At 32.7% G+C, this 18,954-nt stretch overlaps 1 protein-coding gene across 4 annotated transcripts in view; it reads right to left on the bottom strand.

The window, feature by feature from the left end:
* Glra3 (glycine receptor alpha 3) overlaps positions 1-17,768 on the bottom strand; it is a 155,738-nt gene extending 137,970 nt beyond the window's left edge. For all 4 annotated transcript variants that reach the window (XM_023564833.2, XM_063234739.1, XM_013151625.3 and 1 more), the window contains exon 1: positions 17,215-17,768. In XM_023564833.2, coding sequence (XP_023420601.1) covers positions 17,215-17,285 — 71 coding nt within the window. In that variant the 5' untranslated portion in view covers positions 17,286-17,768. The remainder of the gene's footprint in view (positions 1-17,214) is intronic.
* Positions 17,769-18,954: the final 1,186 nt, after the last annotated feature.

Raw genomic sequence — 18,954 nt, 5'->3', positions numbered from 1 at the left:
ACACACACACACACACACACGCACATAGACACACACAAAAAGTGCACAAATGTAATATTTGTATATTGGAAGAAGGAAAAGCAAATAGATTAAAGACAGGGTTAGAAAATATGGCTCAAATTTAATGATCATTGAAGTAATTCATTAATAATCAAGTTTTTTCATGACAAGATACATCATGAAGAAATTAACTGGCTCACCTATTTAGTAGATAACTAACAAAGCACTAATATGTGGGTAGTATAAAAACTTACAAAAAATAATCCATGAAAGAATTGCTAATGGATATGAATAAAGAACTTATAAAAAGAAATGGAAATGGACAATTAGTGTAAATAGCATACTGAAACCCAAGTAATCCAGTAATACTTCATTTAAACTGAGAATAGATACCACACTTACTAGTAAAATTTTAGGATGTCTACAAGTATCAAGAATTGATGGATATGTTTCCAAAAACTACCTTATATATTATAATTTATACACTAATTTGCATAGTGAATGTTTACATGGAAATTTTTGAAAAAAATTAATTACCTCTATTTAAAATATGAAGTCATTTTCTTTATGACTGTCATGGTTTTTGTCAGTGGCTCCCAAACCTCATGAATTACTGACTTGACCCAATCTAGCATTTGTGATTGGTTTGTTGTCTAGTGCTTGGATTGGTTGTGGGAATGCTATACCCGCCTAGGGGTGGAGCCAGCACACATGAAATGGCAGGAAGAAGATGGGTGCTCTCTCTTTTGCCTGAACGCCTTATTGTTTGTAGCCAGCTATGAATGGCATCCATCAATGCTACTCTGCCACTTGCAGCCAACTGAAACCTCAAAGAACTGTAAGAAATAAACCTTTCCTTCACTAACTTTGGGTGTCAGTGTCAGGTATTTTGTCTCAGCAGAGTAAAAAGTAACTAAGACAATGACCCAGCACTGTTTAAGGTACTATTGGCTATATAAGAAAGAACATAAAACGACACTGTTATTAATCGTTAAAGTTGTTTAATTGTTTCAGTTGTAAAATTATTATTAATGTGCTTTTAAAATATCTAATATAATCTGTATTTGGATTTCTGTTGTAGTACAAATAACATCATTTCACATTCTATGAAACAGACAGTAAAGACATACCATTAAGTGAAAAGGTAGCAAGCAGAAAACAATATTTTATTGTACTCTTGGCATCTGTGAGAGCCAAAGCTAGCTGCTTCTCTAACGTGCACATAAATTCTGGAACAAAGGGTTAAAAATTTGGGGTCACAAGTGTCTGATATCTGAGAGTGTGCTGACTTCCTAATACTGCGCTGGGAATATACACACAAACCCCACATTAAAGTCCAAAGGGAAAGAGGAAAAGAAAGAGGCTGGCCTCCCCAGATCTCCCTCCTAATCCTTTGAACATGAGGCTCACTTCTCTTTTTGGGATGGAGTGTTTGACAGAATGCAGAGGCACAGAACAAATTCTCAGTGGAAGTCTCTCCTTAAAAAAAAAAAAAAATGCACAGAATACGGGATTCCCCTAATTAAAACATTTTTAATTTTAAAAACTACAAGAAAAAAACCTCAATATTCCTTTATATTCCGTATGTTATATGGGATATAATCAAATAGGAAACATTTGAATGATTTCCATCATGTCTAAAGAAATAACAAAGACAGTAGTGATGGCCAAAGAGAGGTTGGAATTTACCTGCTATCTGAATTTCTGTTCTGAAAACCTAATTGTGTATTAGCAGAGTAATTAAAACTAAGTGAAATTAAATTTACATAAACACTTTAAAGTGATTTTAATTAAGTGCTTATAATGATTACACTCTAAATTATAAATGCAAATTTGTGGTTTTTACACATCTATCATAGTATCAGCTACAAACACAGCTTTTCTGAAACCGTCAATTATATTCACAGCGGTATCTGTTCGGAGAAATACGTTTCACTATATTAATTAACTCTCTCTTCTCAAATCACTGAAGTAGCAGGTGATTTTTTTAAGATGACGCATATACAATATCTCCCAAAAGTTCTGCTGCTGTTTCCTACCTTTAGGAAAAGAAGAGTTTTCTTGTCTCTCTGAATATTCTAAGACTTTTTACCTAAGACTTCTGTTAGCCTAATTCTTGACCATTCACCCCAAATTATCATTTGAAATATTCTTATGGTAGTTGTATTTATTCAACACAGATAAAACACACACACACACACACACACACACACACACACACACACACACAGAGTACAGTCTTTACCACCTCTATTTTATTTTTCCAATAGAAAAATGACCAGTTTGTTCTAACTACATTATGGTGTGCTGTTGGATAACAAACTTTACAAAATGTTAGTTTACCAAACAAACCAAAATTTGGAGGATGAAATCTTGAAGTAACAAGCCTTGCAGTATTTCCTTTAATCAGAAAAGGGGCAGGGCATTATAGGAGCAATAACAGCAGTATTCAGAATTGAGCGTGTGGCCTGATCATTCAGAATTTGATTGCAGCATTTCGCTTGAGGGAATTTTATAAATTCTTTTGCTAAATTGTAATGCTTTTGTGTTGCTTTTCATTGGTTACCTGAGACAGAAATCACTCCTTCTCCGCTGAATTTTTTTTTTTTTTTTTTTTTTTTTTGGTCTTTTTCGTTTTTATCGGTACTAGGGATCGAACTCAGGACTACCTGCTTGCAAGGAAGGTGCTTATGCCGCTGCGCTAAATCCCCAGCCCCCCTCTCTGTTGAATTATTATGAGCCCACTCATTGGTTTTCATGTTGTGGACGTATTTCTAAACCATAATCTCTACTAGCCTAGAAACTTTGAGGTTGAGGTAAAAACTATTTCATATAATATTTTGTGTGGATTTAGATGAACAGATGACACTTAGGTACTATTTTGCTATGGTTTCTTGAGTCTTCCTAGAGTTAAATTTGATAAAGAGCGGATCATTTAAAGTTCAATTTCTTCTTTATAACATTTTTTCTTTAAATAGCAGTATACCTTAAGGAGTGTAACTTATAAAAATATCATTAAATACAATTTCAGAAACTTCTTTTAGTGATAATTTCAAGGTGATTATATGAAAGCAAAGATAATAAAGGTGATCAAGAATTGTGTTTATTTTCTTAACCTTGTCTGACAAAATACTTTTCGACTGTACACATTTGATTTTTAAAATTTTCACAAATGTGGTTTAAAAAAAAAACACCAGAAATTTCATTTTAATCTGACACTATGTGCACTATACAAACACACAAAAAAGGGAAGGAAACACTTCAAAAAACACACTAAAAATAATCTGACCAGTTAAAGAAGACCAATACTAATTGAAATAACTGTTTTGCTTCAGATTTCAACTGTAGCATTTACAAAAGAGATAATAACCCTATAATGCTGTTTTATTTTGAACACTTTACTGTCTATTTTCAGCTATTTTTTCTTGCATGAATAAAGTACACTTTTAAAAATTCTCAAATTGATAAGATTCAAGATATAAAAGCCTGACAATCAAGTGCAGGGTCCTGAGTTTGGTTCCCAGTACCTAAACAAAACAAAACAAAACAACAAAAAAAGCATGATCATTTAAAGCAAGGAACTCTAGAATCTCTGGATGAAAACAGTGATATATACATAATATTAAAGTGGAGTTATAGTTAGTATAAAAATGATGTATACAGAATATTAAAAAATTCGTAATAAATGTTTTTCATAAGTAGCATTAAATCAGCAATACATTGCTATTCAGATTATGGCAGATATTCTCATTTGTATAACTACATGAAGTTTGATACAAATCTATGGTAAAGACTTAATTTTTGAAAATTTATTACAATATAAAACTCGTCATTAAATTTCTTCAAAATACTCCTCTTCACATTGAACACACTCACTCCATTCTCCTTGACACTTTCTGAAGCAGTTCTGGAGTTCTCTTTTGTGAGTCCTTTTAGTTGTCCAGTCCTAACTGCCTGGATATTCTGAATGGACACAAAACATTTACCTCTCCTGGTCACTGTGACTTCAAGGAAACGTCAGAAGTCACTGAGTGAAGGTAGACACACTGCAATTCTTTTTATTTCATGACAGTTGTTGCAAACAATAACGTACACTGTTCCAGAAAGTGGAAGAGGATGGAACATATGTGTCCCACAAAAGGGTCAGTATTTTGTAGGTGATTAATGATCATGTGCTTTCCACTGAAATAATTTTTTTAACTTTTGACTTCCCTCTATATGTTTATCACACCTCACCAATATTTAAGATAACGCTGCCTTCCAAAAGGAAGGGTTCTGTGGTAAGTATTGTAAAGAGCAACCCAAGCGTTTTCTTCTGTGATTCAGGAAGCTCTGCCTCTGCCTGCCCATCTCTAGGGAAAGAGAAGTAGCATAGGACAAAAGGAAAAATCAAATAACAAAGCAAAAAAGTATTTACGATTGAAAATGGTAAAAAAAAAAAAAGTAAATGTAGCTATAAGTATAGTATAACACAAGTTTCCTTGAATGCTGTACTTCACAATGTTTTCTAGATTATATTCTTGTAAAAAATTCAGACAGAGAAGAGGTCCAAAAGATACAATCACTGATATTCACATTACATTTAAAGCTATTGCAACAGCTTAGTTACCAGCTCACCTTTCTTTCCTCTTTTGCTTCATCCCTCTTCTCTTCTGTCATTTACTCTTTCCTTTTTCTTTATTTAACTTCCCATCTATATGCCTCTTTTAGAGAAAATGTTTACCATTTCCCAGGAAGCAACAGGACTCAGACAACCTCTCGATTATAGAAGTGATTTCCTAAGCCAATGACAGAAACTGTTTTCCTTTAGTAAAGTACAACAAAATCCCTAGCGACGATAATTTATAGGAAGAAACTAACCATTTCAAAATGAAAAGGAAAATAGTTTGGAAGTGTGAGTGGAAAATATATAACGACATTGCCAACCTGGATGTTCAAGTATTGAATAATGAAAAGAGCCTAAAATGTTTGAAATTGAGTCTCATATTTCCCCAGCGAAAAGACGAGACAAAAATCCTACTGCGATTTGTAACTGAGTCGCATTTCATGATTTCACAAGTGATTTCTCACTTTTATTACCCTACGTTAATGCATTGCTCATTAAAAAAATGAATAAATATTGTTTTTAATTAGGTGGTGTGGGTTCTATGCCTTCATTACCATAATTAGTGTGAGCTTAGCAAAGATCTTATCTCTGAGTTTCAGCTCCATCTTTTTCAGAGTGATGGGTGAATCATTCTCAGTGAGCCTGGACTGAGCAGTCCAGAAGGCCCCAGCTCAGCCATGCCATGACAGTGTAAGCAGCACAGGAGGACCATCTGTGCTGCTGTGTGCCTAGCTGCATCAGCCTTGACCAGTCTGCTTCACTGTTCACCTGTATCTCAGTTGATGATCTTGCCTCCTAATTTAAAGAGATACAGAGCATTCGGTTACTGAATTATGAAATTAAAAAGCCTGTACCTATAACCTCATATATTCCAGGCTTACATAACCTCCTTTTATCTAGCCTCAAAAGCTAGACTTTTTCTGTTTCCAACTCTGCTCTTCAACTGTTGCCTGTAGAATCCTTCATTTACATTTTTTTCTCAAGACTTTGCCCTATCTCTTCTCTACCATCTCTTCTTAATCATTTCCCAATTCATTAACTTCTTCCCTCCAGATGGTAAACAAATTAAAATTTTATTCCATTTAAAAAACAATCGTGCACTTTGTTTTTAAGAGCAGTTTTAGGTTCACTGCAAACCTGAGCAGGCTCCCCATGTGTGCCCTGCCCCAAGTTCCCTTCCATTGTATAAACAAAGTATCACGAAGTTCTTATCTCAACTATGTTCATCTTTTCTTTTTCAAGTAGTCTACTGTGGTCAAGTAGTCTACTATATTTATTTTTTTTCCTTAACCCACCATTCATTATTGTGCTAACACGTTTATACATGTGTTTTTATATCAAAGACACCCTGGAAAAGAGTTGCAATAAGTTGTCCATATTTTTCTTTGTCTCTATTGCATTTTAATGAAATTGATAACCTTTTTGAAAGTTTTGCTTCAATTTGTTTTTTGAGATAATACCCTCCTTTAGATCTTTTTCTCTTATCTACTATACCCTCCCCCAATAATTTCTCTTCTTCTCACATCTCAGAAGATGATATTCTTAGAACAGTGCTTCTCAAACATGTATGTGCTTATCAGTCTCTTGGGGAGCTTGTTAGAATACAAATTCCGATGCAGGAAATTGTTGTTAAAATTTATAGTTTGTAGTTCTAAGAAGTACCAAAACTGTTGTGGTTCTTGTGTTGATTAAAAAGCAAAGTTCTGTGCCATGAAGAATTTTCCTCTTCTGCATGCCTCAGGGTGTGCTGTTATCCAAAACTGAGCTTTCAAGTGTGAGGCAGAGGCTAAGGCAGCTGGACCCCAAAGACTAGGAATCCCCACAAGTGATCAGACTGGGTTGTTCATTGCAGCTGGATGAAACATCCATACGTGAACCGTTTCTATGAAAAGTGTTGGAAAATACTGCCATAGAATTCTAGCCACTCGGTCTCACCTATTTCCAGGTCCTGCACTCTTTAGTTATCCATTTCCATTATATCATTTCCATCTAAGTTTTTCATTAATTGGATTACTCATAGGTGCCACATTCAAGATAGAAGTAGATAGGTAAATACGTAGATAGATGAATAGACGATTGTAGGAAGATATGCAGGCAAGAATCTAGAACTTAACTCACGGTTCTTATCTATGCAACTATTATTTCATGTTTCACTTTTGACATGGCATCATTCATCCAGTTACTAAAAATCATATTATAAATATTATGATCTCACACTTCTCTCTCCTTTTAGCATCTAATTAGTGGACAAGTTGTTGCTTTGACATTTTTATCACTTTCCTAGCTACACCAGTTTCTCCATTTCTGAATGCAGTATTGCATCAACCATGAATTATCATCTCCAACACCAGTTTTCCCCTTCCTCGCAACCAACATGTATTCTTGACTTTCCCTATTACTTCCCAGATGATAATCTGAAATGCAATCTGATCATGCTCCTTCCCACGCATAATAGTTCCCTTTGATACATTTAAAGATTGAGTTCCACAGAGAAGCATACAAAACGATCTGCAGACCCTTGCCCTCCTCTGCAGGCACTGCCAAGAAGGTAAGGATGGCATTTGGACTTACAGCTGAGTGAACAGAACCTGCTCCCATGGAAACATAACAGAGAAACAGAAATCTGTAACGGTTTGGAAGTGCTTTTCAAAATAAATCTCTTCTGTTTTAATGGCTAGAAAGCCACTATGAGGGCTAGAATCAGGGCATTCTAACTCAGAGCTCAAAGAAGAATTCTCACATTAAAAATGGCAAAAGAAGAAGATAAAAGGATTGGAAATTCCTCTTCCAGTGAAGTATTCTCAGGTCCACAGATTTTCTCTTTTTCTTTTCATTAATGGGAAAAAATACTTTGTAAATTAATGACATCATATACTTCCTGTTACTCACAAATAAACCTAATCTATTCTAATCTGGCAATATAGGGTCGGTTTTTTTGTACTTTATTTTCTGCCAGTTCAATAGTTTTCACACCTATTACTATAATATTTTAAAAATAAAAATAGATGTTTTGAAATAAAAACTACTGATTTTAAGCTAAAAATGAATGCATAGCTGTAATGCTAAGTATATATTTTTTGAGGGATAATTACATTTTTATAAATATACTCTGTTAATTTACACAATTCTACATATAATTTAAAGGTAGTGTACTAAATATGGTCACTCGATCTAAGAAAGATCAGTCAGCTCTTCAAGGAGAAAATTGATATTTGATCCTGATTCTTCTCTGGAAACTCCTACTGTTATCATATGTGCACACAAAGGCATGTGGTGAAAAGATAGAATGCAAGATTAGTTAATTTAGAAAGTATCTAAAATATGCTACTTCATATAAATGCATAAATTCATATTTTTAGTACTTTTTAATCTTGAATTTTAGTTGCTCCAGAAATTTGATATTTATTTCTAATTAATTAAGTTTCTCCAGTGTAATCTTTGGCCTTCTGAATTAAAAATGTAATGACTATGAAAACACATAGGGAACAATACATACTGAGCTTTTGAAGTAGAGCAAAAATTTAAGCTCATGTGTATTATTACGGGTTATATTTAGGCTACCTATAAAATATAATTCTCTGCTGTCGTCTCAGTAAGCACCAGCAGAGATCTGCAGCAGTGTTGGTGTCTTTGATGATTCTATTTAAGATTTGCAGGAAGAGTTATCTTAAGTTCTAAGGATTTAGGAGGGAAGAAAGGAGTCCAGAATCTTTTCAAGTATTAGAAATCTTTATGAAGTAACAGCGTGAAGCAGAAGAGAGATTTCTAATACTTCAACCTGTATTGTCCTCTGTTGCATTTATGTTTCCCAGTAAATAAAAAAGTAGGCAAATTAAGGATACAAGGTTCAGTTAATTGTACTAACTAGTGAAAAATTGTACAAAAATAAGTTTCTTAGTATTTTAATAGACTAAATATAAGCCTCATTTAAAATGAATCAATTAGTAATAGAAATACCATTTAAAGTATATTAGTTTTACTATTAATAAAGAAGTCATTTATGTAAGTACATTATTTTTATATTCTTGAGGTTAGGATTTTATCAATGCTTCCTTCTTTATTCCTTCGTTATAAATGAAGGTATACTTTCATTTATAATATAAATTTATGAAAAACTGAATCATTTCTTGAATTTTTATTTTGTTTAATGGTTAGTTAAATCTTAGTAATTATGCTACTAATATACAGAATGAGCTGATTTTTCAGTGATGGAAATTATCATACATATAAATATATACAGATATATAAATATATAGAGAAATTAACCAAACAAGTAAATATAGTTTTTGAAAATATGTTCTTCCCTTACAATTTAGTAATGAAAAAGAAATGCTTTCTAGTAGAGATAATTGTTTGATTAAATTTTTTATTGATATTTTCCAACACTGTAGAATTCTGAAAATTGTCCCTAGGAAACTAGTTCTGGGATAGTATAGGTGTGAATTTATTTCAAATGACAGTTTGGGGAGCCTGTGGTAGAAATGTCACTACAAATTTCACCATGTCTTCCACTTCACATTGAAACTGTTGCTTGTGCTAGCAATACTTTTTGTGCCTGAAATGTTCTGTCCGTTTTCTGCTATTTCCAGCAACATTTCAAGACTACTTACATTTCATTCTTTTTCATTAGACGTTTATAATCTTTTTGATTCTAAAAAGAAATTCATTTTCTTAGTATTTATAATTATTACAAATATTGGTAGTTATTCATGACTTATTTTAAGAAAGTGTCAAAACAATTGTCAAATTGTCTTGAAACTGAATTATTAAATGCAGATAAATGAATAAACAATATTTAAAGATGACATAATACTGATGTTTCCCAAATTATCTAGATAATTGAAACTTTATCAGTGATTTTGTTCCATGAACTGAAAAGGTGCTACAATAGAGATTTGACTAGTTTATCTTGAGAATGCACACTAATATTTGGCTGAAATTTATTTCACTAGCAATTAGAGTATTCATTTAGTTATGCTTTCTCTTCCCAGTGTACATGCCATATAAAAAGTCAGCAATAAAAAGTTATATACTGATTTAACAACATATTTACATATGAAATAGTGAGTGATACAACCATTACCATATGAAGTTTTATAATTTTTCCAATATTTAAATGAGAAGCTATCAGAACAATGAAAGCTCAGTATTGCTTCTAATAGTAGAGAATATGAGGTATTTCATGTAGAAATAAGTGAAGCATAGTTGAATAGTGAAGTGATAGACAAAATGGTACAATTTTTCTAGAAAACAGAAAATTTAACATTAAAAAGGAGATAGAGTTGACTAAGAAGTATATTACCACAAACAAAATTAATCATAAAGAGCCTACTCCAAATCTTTCATCAATATTCTCCAGAGGAGTAGAAAAAAAGAAAGATAGCATAGTATTTTGATATGCCTGAAGAGTATTTTATATTTAAAATTGTTATGTTGCATCTGGGAAAAAAACAATGCTTCGTTTCAAAAATTAGTGGTCTTGTTGGTGTATAAGATAGTGTGTTAAGCCCAGAGATAGAATTGGGAATGCTATTGTACTCCTCCCAAGAATTGGGTTTTAACTACAGAAAATACTCCAGTAATGACCGAACACTTGGGATATGAATCACTTACACACTAACTGTTGAAATACTGTTTTAGCAAAACTATGAATTAATTTTGAAATGGACTATACACTTCTATACTTGTCCAATTTCAAAAATGAAAGCACAGCTGAATCTAAGTTATAACAAATTACTGGAAATGAGATTTTGCTATGAACAGTTGTATGAATTTATGAAAGTCAGCTCTCAGTGACATTGGTAAAGAGGGGTGGTGACTCGAAATTTATTCATAGGAAGCCAAGTAGTTTCTGAGAACCATATATATTTATGGAAAAAAGATATTTCTAAGATTCTCTAAGACTTTTAGGATTAACTTGTCCTAAATAGTTTTGTAGATAAATTATGTTCAGCTCTGTTTACTTAACAAAGCACTATGGTAACACAAAATAAGGAAATACAGTATGTGATTGATTCCTTTTTAAGACCCCAAACGGTAAAACTATACAATTTTAACCTGAGAAATGTCATGATGGAAAAGTAACATTATTCTGTGCAGTATCACCTCAACATGCCTGGGTAGAAACTTTTATTTTCTTGAAGAGATGAGGAAAAATATTGTTTTTTAATGTATAAAGCGTAGGTATATAGAAAGTACATAAACAAATATAGAATATATTCCTGGATCAAAATTAAAAATATAAAAGTGCTGGTTGTGGGTAAAAGAAGAGATGCTGAGATTAATACTCATCAATATAGAAGAAAAGAAGAGAAATGGGTAGAGCTCATCTCAATTTGAGGTTTTGCTTTCTGTGTGCTCTATGCACGGAATTGAATTAAACCGCAGGGAAGTAAAACAAAGCTCAGAAGTGACCTATATCCAAAAGAGTTACAATTTGGGGAGAGAAAATTTGCATAAAACTTAAATCATGAATTTGAAAGTTCTGTCATACCTTAATTCCAGTGATGTATTATTAAAAGTTAGGGTCTTGTTTCTTAGTACTTGGCATACCTCCTGGAACATAATGAGTGCTCCATATATTCCTACCAAAGTTCCAGATTCTTTTAGAATATTTCCAGAACTATGAAGCTGAAACATCCAAGCTTCATGCATGGAGTACTAACCTGAAAAATGTTAGTGCTTCCAGCTATACCTCAACCATATAGTGTGAGCAATTTCTATGAGAAAAGAATGTCATAGTAAGTGTAAACTCACAAAGGAAAGTATAATGTATTATGAGGGTATCTATGGGATTAGCCAGGAAAATTTAGAATTATATTTGTATTACAACCATTTGGTGAATATTGTCCTTCTGGGTAATAATATCCTCACTGCTGGGAAGTTTTGAAGTTTAAGGATGACCACCTGTTAGAAATATTATTCAAAGATTTTTAAATTTAAAAAAAATGTTGAATGAACCAGTTGCCACCATCTTAAACCACATCATCCTATGCTGGCAATGATTTTAGAATGGTGTGAGGCTTATCCATAATTCCTGATTGGTTATAGCAAATATTTTCATGCTGTCATAACTGATTTTTATCACCTGTATGGGAAATTTTTCTAGCAATAAGTATTTCTAGAAAGTATGAGTAACCTTTAGATATCATGGCATTTCTAGTTGTACCACTAAAGTTAATAGTTTTGGCCATTAAATTGCCACAAAATACTAATAATATTTTATAGTAGAAGAATTTGTAGTATGGAGATTCCAAAGGAAATTTAGAAATGTATTGTAATACAGCAATACCATTCTATCACTTTTTCCCTCCTGACTGTGTTTGAGCATTGAAAATTGTTTTCTGAAAATGTGTGTTATTACCATGCAGTTGTTAGAAGAACTTCATTTTCTGTGACTACACAGCTTTTTTTTTTTTTCGCACAATTTTCATTTGTTGCTAAGCAGTTGGTTTCATCTTAGAATTCTTGCCTTCATTCCAGACACAATTCTCTGGAGGTGATGCATCTCTTTTGTTAAGCAGTTCCCTAATCCATACAAAGCTAGACATTCACCATTCTCCTAATAGGACAGGGTAATAACAACCAAACAAAACCACAAACTAAAACATAAAACACATTTTAATGTATACCTGTGCCTATGTATATATTCCTTCCCATGAAGTACTGTTAATCTAAGAACAAATGCAATTGTATGGAAAAGAATAGGAGAATAGTTTTCTGAGAGGATCAGAGAGTAATGTCCTATATGATTTATGATATAAAATATTCAGCTTCCTCAAGAATAATTTGCTAATATCACCTGAGAAAATTTAAGTGCTTAAACTTTATCATCTGTAGTTGTAGACTATAGACTAATGAATTTGAATTATACTAGTTGAAAATAATGGAAGTTCTATAGAAAATTGATAGATACATTAATTATAAGAGTTGGTCTTTGTGATACTTAATATAAAACTATGATAAACTATTACTTTATACTTGTTTATGGTCAGTCTCACTTAGCTCTGAGGTCTCTGACTACTTCTTTTGATCCTACTTTAAATGTTCTACTTAATTTCTTTGGAATGCATTTTCAACTGTGTTTCTATTGTTTCTTCTTAAAACTGTTTGTAAAATCTAAAGTTTACCAGTTAAGTCTATGCAGATCTCTTTTTCCTAACTGGTGGCAGAACACAGAGCTAGCACTTCAAATTCAAAACACGAGTTAAGTTCAGTATCTACTTTTCTTCCAACAATCTAATTTTTCTGTTTGATTCTAGTTATTTTTTAAAATTTTATATACTGCAAACATGTACTAAGAAAAAATCCTTTGACATGTGAAAAAAAGATATTACTTTTTAAATAAAATGTCAGTTTTCAAATTAAAGCAAACACTAAAAAGCAAACATTAAAAGTTTCTTATACTTTTGTCTCATTTCTTGCATAGTTTTTACTGTTCCAAATATTATCAACTATATCGTGCCTTTTGTTTCTTTTAGTTTGTTTTGTTTTCCTTAATATGATTTCTTTCCATGTTGCCCAGAGCTGCCTTGAACTTCTGGGTTCCAGGCATCCTCCTGAATGGCTGGGACTTTAAGTTTATACTGCAGCAACTAATTTTGAGATAAACTATCTCCAATGGAAAGGAATTTGTAGAGATATTTTATAATTTATGGGGCTCTTCCTATAATAATGACTATCCAACTATAATTAAATTACTTGCTCTAAATTTCATCCATATCAATTGTGAAAATATGTTGTTACTCCTCTATATTATTTCAGGCTTATTATGTAACCAATTCAAAAGTTGTTAGAATACTTTAGAGTGTTAAAGGAAACACTGAATTTCTCCCACTAACTTTGATCATCACCATTATCCATGAATATATCATTTAACTATGTAATTTTTTTCATAGTATAGTCTTTTACATCTCATTTCTGACCACTGAGCAACAGTATTATATGGCTCCACACAAGCACCAAAAATTCTTGATAATTTTTCTACTTCATATTCCTTAAAGCATTGTAATTTGTGTTTCTCTTGACCCTTGACACTTTGCATTTTTTTTCTCTGGACTGTAAAGTTGGTGATGGAAATTTGGAAGTTTCCTAATCGTCTATAGTTGACTATGCATAGTATAAAAGTGTGTTCACAAAATTTAGTAAATGAATCTTATTAAATCGCTTAACGTTATACACGAAACAAGTATTGACTGATCTATCTTGTACATACTTACATGGTGTGGGGAGAGCAAATTTTATATTGGAGGAAATACTTTGCAAGCTATTCTGAGTGTGCTGGCTAAACTGCTAAAGGGATTGACTAGGGAGCTGGGCTGCAATTCTTCTATAAAGTATGACTTTTCAGACAGGAAAGGAAGAAAATTGTATGCTGTATAATTCTTAAAAGTATACAGATTCTTGCTTCTAGATCTGCATGTTACAAATCATCATCATAGTGAAAGTTAACTTCTTAAAGTACATTTTTCTTGAATACGTTATATTTGAAAACAGTGCCAAAGCATTAAAAATTATTTCTCTCATCCTCAAAAACATTACAAAAACAAAACTAATAGATTCATTGCCAAAATGAACACCTATTAAAATAAACCAAGAAAATGCCTTGTTTCTAATTATCATGATTTCTGGAATATGCAACTATAATTTTTGAAATGATATGCCATAATTTGTTTAAATAACAAATGGAATAATGAATCTAAGTGAAATTTTAACAGTTTTTCTGCTTTTGGAATTGATTTAGCAAGTATTTCATAATCACAGGAAAACTTAAAGAAACTAAAAAATATGTAAAGAGGGTTTGGAAGAATTAATTGTGATATATTTCAATAACAGAATATCATACCATAATGAGAATAAACTTGTGCTACATGCTGAAATATGTTAAATTATATAAAATAGTGTTCAGTGAAATAAAAGAGACTGAAATATATACTTTTATACACTTATATGTCAAGGAAGTTACTACCTTTGGGCTGGTAATAAATATATAGAGAGGATTAACTCCTGAGACAGGTTATGCTGATTGCCTCTGTGACATAGAAACTTCCACTTTGTGATTTGTGATCCATGCACCTGAATGTGTTCCCTTGATGACTCTTTATGTAGAAAATTTGAAATTTACTTGTGTGCATTTTATATATGTGGCCTAATAAAACTTGACATTTTTAAGATCTATGAAAGAATTTTTATACCAGTAAATAATTTAATTATAAACATTGGTGATTTGGGATTATTATTCTTGCCTCATACTGTCTAGTCAAAAATTTATTTTTTATACATTACAGTTAGATAAAAGGAATTAGTTCTGGTGTACTATAAACAAGTAGGATGAGTGTGATTAACAATATTACAATACATATTTCAAAATAATTTGAGAATATCGTGTTTGTTCTCATTACAAAGAAATGATCAATATTTGAGGTTGTTGATATGCTAAATTTCATTGTGTAATGACTTGATCATTACACAATGTACGCATTTATCAAAACATCACACTATGACCCATAAATATGAATAAATTTTATGTTCCAAGTAAAAACAAAAGTTCAAAATAAAAATTTAAATTAAATTTAAAAACAAATAAGCAAGTTGTTTAACACCAAATACTCTTTACCTTCATTTTTTCATTTTTTAAATAATCAATATATTACTAATAAACAACGAAAAATAATAGCTTTCTTAAAGACATTTAATTTGTAAGTCCTTTCCAATAAAGGAGCTTCTCTTTCTTTACTGTAACAAATCAAGCTTCAAGGACCATCACTGAAAGTGAAGATATATAATTTTTACATATGGTTAAAGTTCTTCATCGAATGATAAAACTACTTTCATCAAAGACTAATCTAGGAAAAGTCTGACTTGATTTATGAAAGAAACAAGAACACTTGAATCCCAAATTCCCGATTACACAAACATCTACATTGGATGTATTACCTTCATACAGATTGCATGTTTGTATTGGTCATAAAAGCTTTTTTTGTTTGTACTGGGAATTGAACCCAGGACCTTGTGCTTTCTAGGCAGGCATGTGTGCCACACAGCTATATTCCAGGCCCATAAGAAGCATTTCTAATTGAAATCATTTCATATTAATGAAGATGTTCTTACTGTGGCCATCAATTTAAAATATCGTTTTGTGAATTTTAATAGAATTACTCAAATCCAAAGATACAGAGATGAAAATGACTATCTAGAAGTATACTGTAACAAATACCATGGTGAATTACCCCTATGAACAAATTGTCTTGGTCAAAATCTTTTAGTTATTAAGTATTATCAACTACAGTAATATGATTTTATTAAGAATGCATATTGTCTCCTATCATTAAATATTAAAGAAATTACAGTAAAAATTCAATGTCACAATATGAACTTTGTATGGCATTCCATGAAATTTTCATTAATATTAAAGCTTTACACATTGATCAATAAATGTAAAATTTCTGGCAGTTGTAAATTGTAAATTGACTTAATTATGCTACAATATTTTTATTGAAAATATAGTGATTCAAAGTAGCTCAAAACCTTATTTCAGAATAAAGTCACTAACAAGAGTTACGATAACCTTTTGAACAACATCCTTTTTATACAAGTATATCAAAATATTATGACATTCTCCAATATGGTTTATGAGATGCATTATGATTTTTAAAATAATCCAGAAATAAAAAAAATGCTAACTGAAAAAATATTCACATATCTCAAATGGAAATAGTAAGTATACTTATATACTTATATAATGTACACTATCAGCTAACTTTAACCCTCTTGACAGGCTTGTTAGTCATACAAATGGGAATTATATGGTAATTCTGGGGTGATAATAAAATGTATATTGGGGGTTTAAAAATCTGTATGAATATTATTTTGATTTTATACATTGTTTGATTAAGAACAGAGGTCAAATTATCTGTATAGACTCTGGCATCCTCTTTTAGTTAAAAAGAAAAAAAACTATTTAATGCTATTGGAAAATAATACAACATGACATGTCATGAAATAATTTTATAATTTACTAGAGTCATGATAAGAGTTTCTTCAAAAAGTTAATTCTTCAATTACAGCATGTGCAAGGATTTGTGATCTTGCTTTTATAAATTACTGAACTAGATCATTAGAAAATAGTACCTCCAAGGCCCATAGTTTTTCCTTATTTGACTTAACACCTGAATATATCAGTAATGTTCAGAATATATATGATCAGTTAATCCTCATATTCTTTATCTCTGCCTTTTAAAGGTTAATAATGTCTCATTTCAAATTGATAAATGCTTCATAACTTTTAAAAAGAAAGTAAAACAATAAATATTCATTTATAAATTCTAAAAGCAGGAGGTGAAAAACAAAATCTAGGCTTTGGAAACTATTTTTCTAGAGTAATATCAAATTACATAAAATTCATTTTTAAAAAAAGTAAAGGAAAATCACCTATTTTTGAGGACTCAATAGATTTCTGAAAAATTTTAGAAAAAAATAAAATTTAAGTCATACTTCCAATAAATTAATCCGAATTACGAATTTCTGTGTGTCATCAATTAACAAGTGGTTGCATCCTAATGCATGGGCTTAATGAGTTCTCCAACTGTTAAATATACAAATGCACCTACCTTAGTAACAGTGTCGCTTCCCAGAAGTAAAATCCAGAAACTCGTGTCCGAAAGTGTCTGTCGTGGGCCATGATACGGAGAGGAATTTACGATCCTGAAAACAGTCTTATCCGGGGCATGGGAAATCAGAAAGACAGAAATGAGAATGTGCAGCCTAACCTGGCACGGTGGAGGTGGCAACAGCGCCTGCGATGCTTCGGTACCCTGGACAGCTCCCCGCAGCACTGGGAGACCCTCTGGTCCAGCTGCTTCAAACTCCCTTCTACCGTCCTGAGCAAGCAGCAGCAAAGACAGACACGGGGTTACACATGTGAGGTGATGTGTACAGGGAAAGGAGGGAAATGAGGTGTTTAAAGTGCCCAGGTTCTGAGCAACAGTTCACTGGAGCTCTATCAACCGGGGCAGAATGCTTGTCTTTTCTTGGCTCACACCCCTCGTTTGGAGGAAGAACAGCTGCAACAGCCAAACCGAGGATACTTGTGTCCACCTGCTCCAAGAGGCGCTCGTCTGAATCTCACTCTTCACCTTTGGGAAAAACCCAGCTCGGTAAAGGGGGGCGGGGGCGGGGCTAGACGATCTGCCTCTTCGGCCAATCGCGACGGCACAGCGGGATTGAGTGACAGGCGTCTTACAGCGGGAGGAGGGGCCCAGCATTTTACAGGGCGGGGTGAGCGAGCGCGGAGGGAGCAGGTAAAGCCCAAACTGCTACTGGGGGGATTTGGAAAGAAAGCTTCAGGGATAAGAATGAGCAGAGTCAGAGGTCTGATAGACTGGGTAGCAGAACCAGGTGGGAGGGATCCTCCCTTCCTTCCAGCAAAATGCAGAATTTAGTAAAATCGGGTCTTTTGGGGTATGACCCTATCTCTTAGGTCTTACACAGAAATTCAAGAATCCACAATAAATCCACTCACTTGAAACAAAGGCAATGTTGTACATGGGCACAAGCAGAGAACAGAAGAATCAGCTGCTTTTAGAATCCTCTCATGATATAAGCCTGGCCAGCTTCTGGTCAGCAAATGACGTTGACCGGTGTAATTTTAACTTCCTTTAGTCATAACGAGTGTTCTCAAATGATAAAAGTGGGAAATCTCAAGAGATTGCTGTGGGTGCTACAGTGCTGTCTACTTTTTAAACCTGTCTTACATATTTAACAATGCAGCAGAACATTTAGGTCATACAGAATCATGTGGTGGATCTTTGTTTTCGTCATTTCATAGCTCAGTCTCTCTATTCCTCTTCATCTCTCTCTTTACTTCTTCACCTCTTTCTCTGTCTCTTCTCTCCGATGGCCCTTTACACTGAATTTTGTCTTTAAAGATAGGAAAGGTTTGTGTGTGTGTGTGTGTGTGTGTGTGTGTGTGTGTGTGTGTGTGTGTGTGGTGTGGTGTGATATTTCAAAGTAGTGGAATGTAAAAAACTAACATGAATGCCTAGAGCTTTGTAGTGAGAATTTTTATTTACTATTGGGCAAGATCTAAATGTTCATTCCTTTAATTTTAGCCTTTCCCAAAATTTCCTGTTTATTTATTCTGAAAGTCCTACTTTAAGTCTCTTAACTTTTCCTTTGTTTCAGTGACGTGTCAAGAATATTTTTTAAATCTTCCTCACACAGTTTTTTCTTAATTAAATTTAAAGAGAAATTGACATATTAGGTACTCTTACTGTTTTCTCTTTAAGTGAAAGAATAAATTACTATCATTTTTCTACCCTCTCAAGTTAGACAACTAAAAAAGCTCCCCT

This window comes from Cavia porcellus, unplaced genomic scaffold (assembly GCF_034190915.1).
Source record: "Cavia porcellus strain 051 isolate PalLab524CR breed Dunkin Hartley unplaced genomic scaffold, mCavPor4.1 scaffold_24, whole genome shotgun sequence".
Taxonomy (NCBI): domain Eukaryota; kingdom Metazoa; phylum Chordata; class Mammalia; order Rodentia; family Caviidae; genus Cavia; species Cavia porcellus.
Note: the sequence above shows the minus strand (reverse complement) of the source record. Positions and strands in the feature narration are given on the sequence as shown.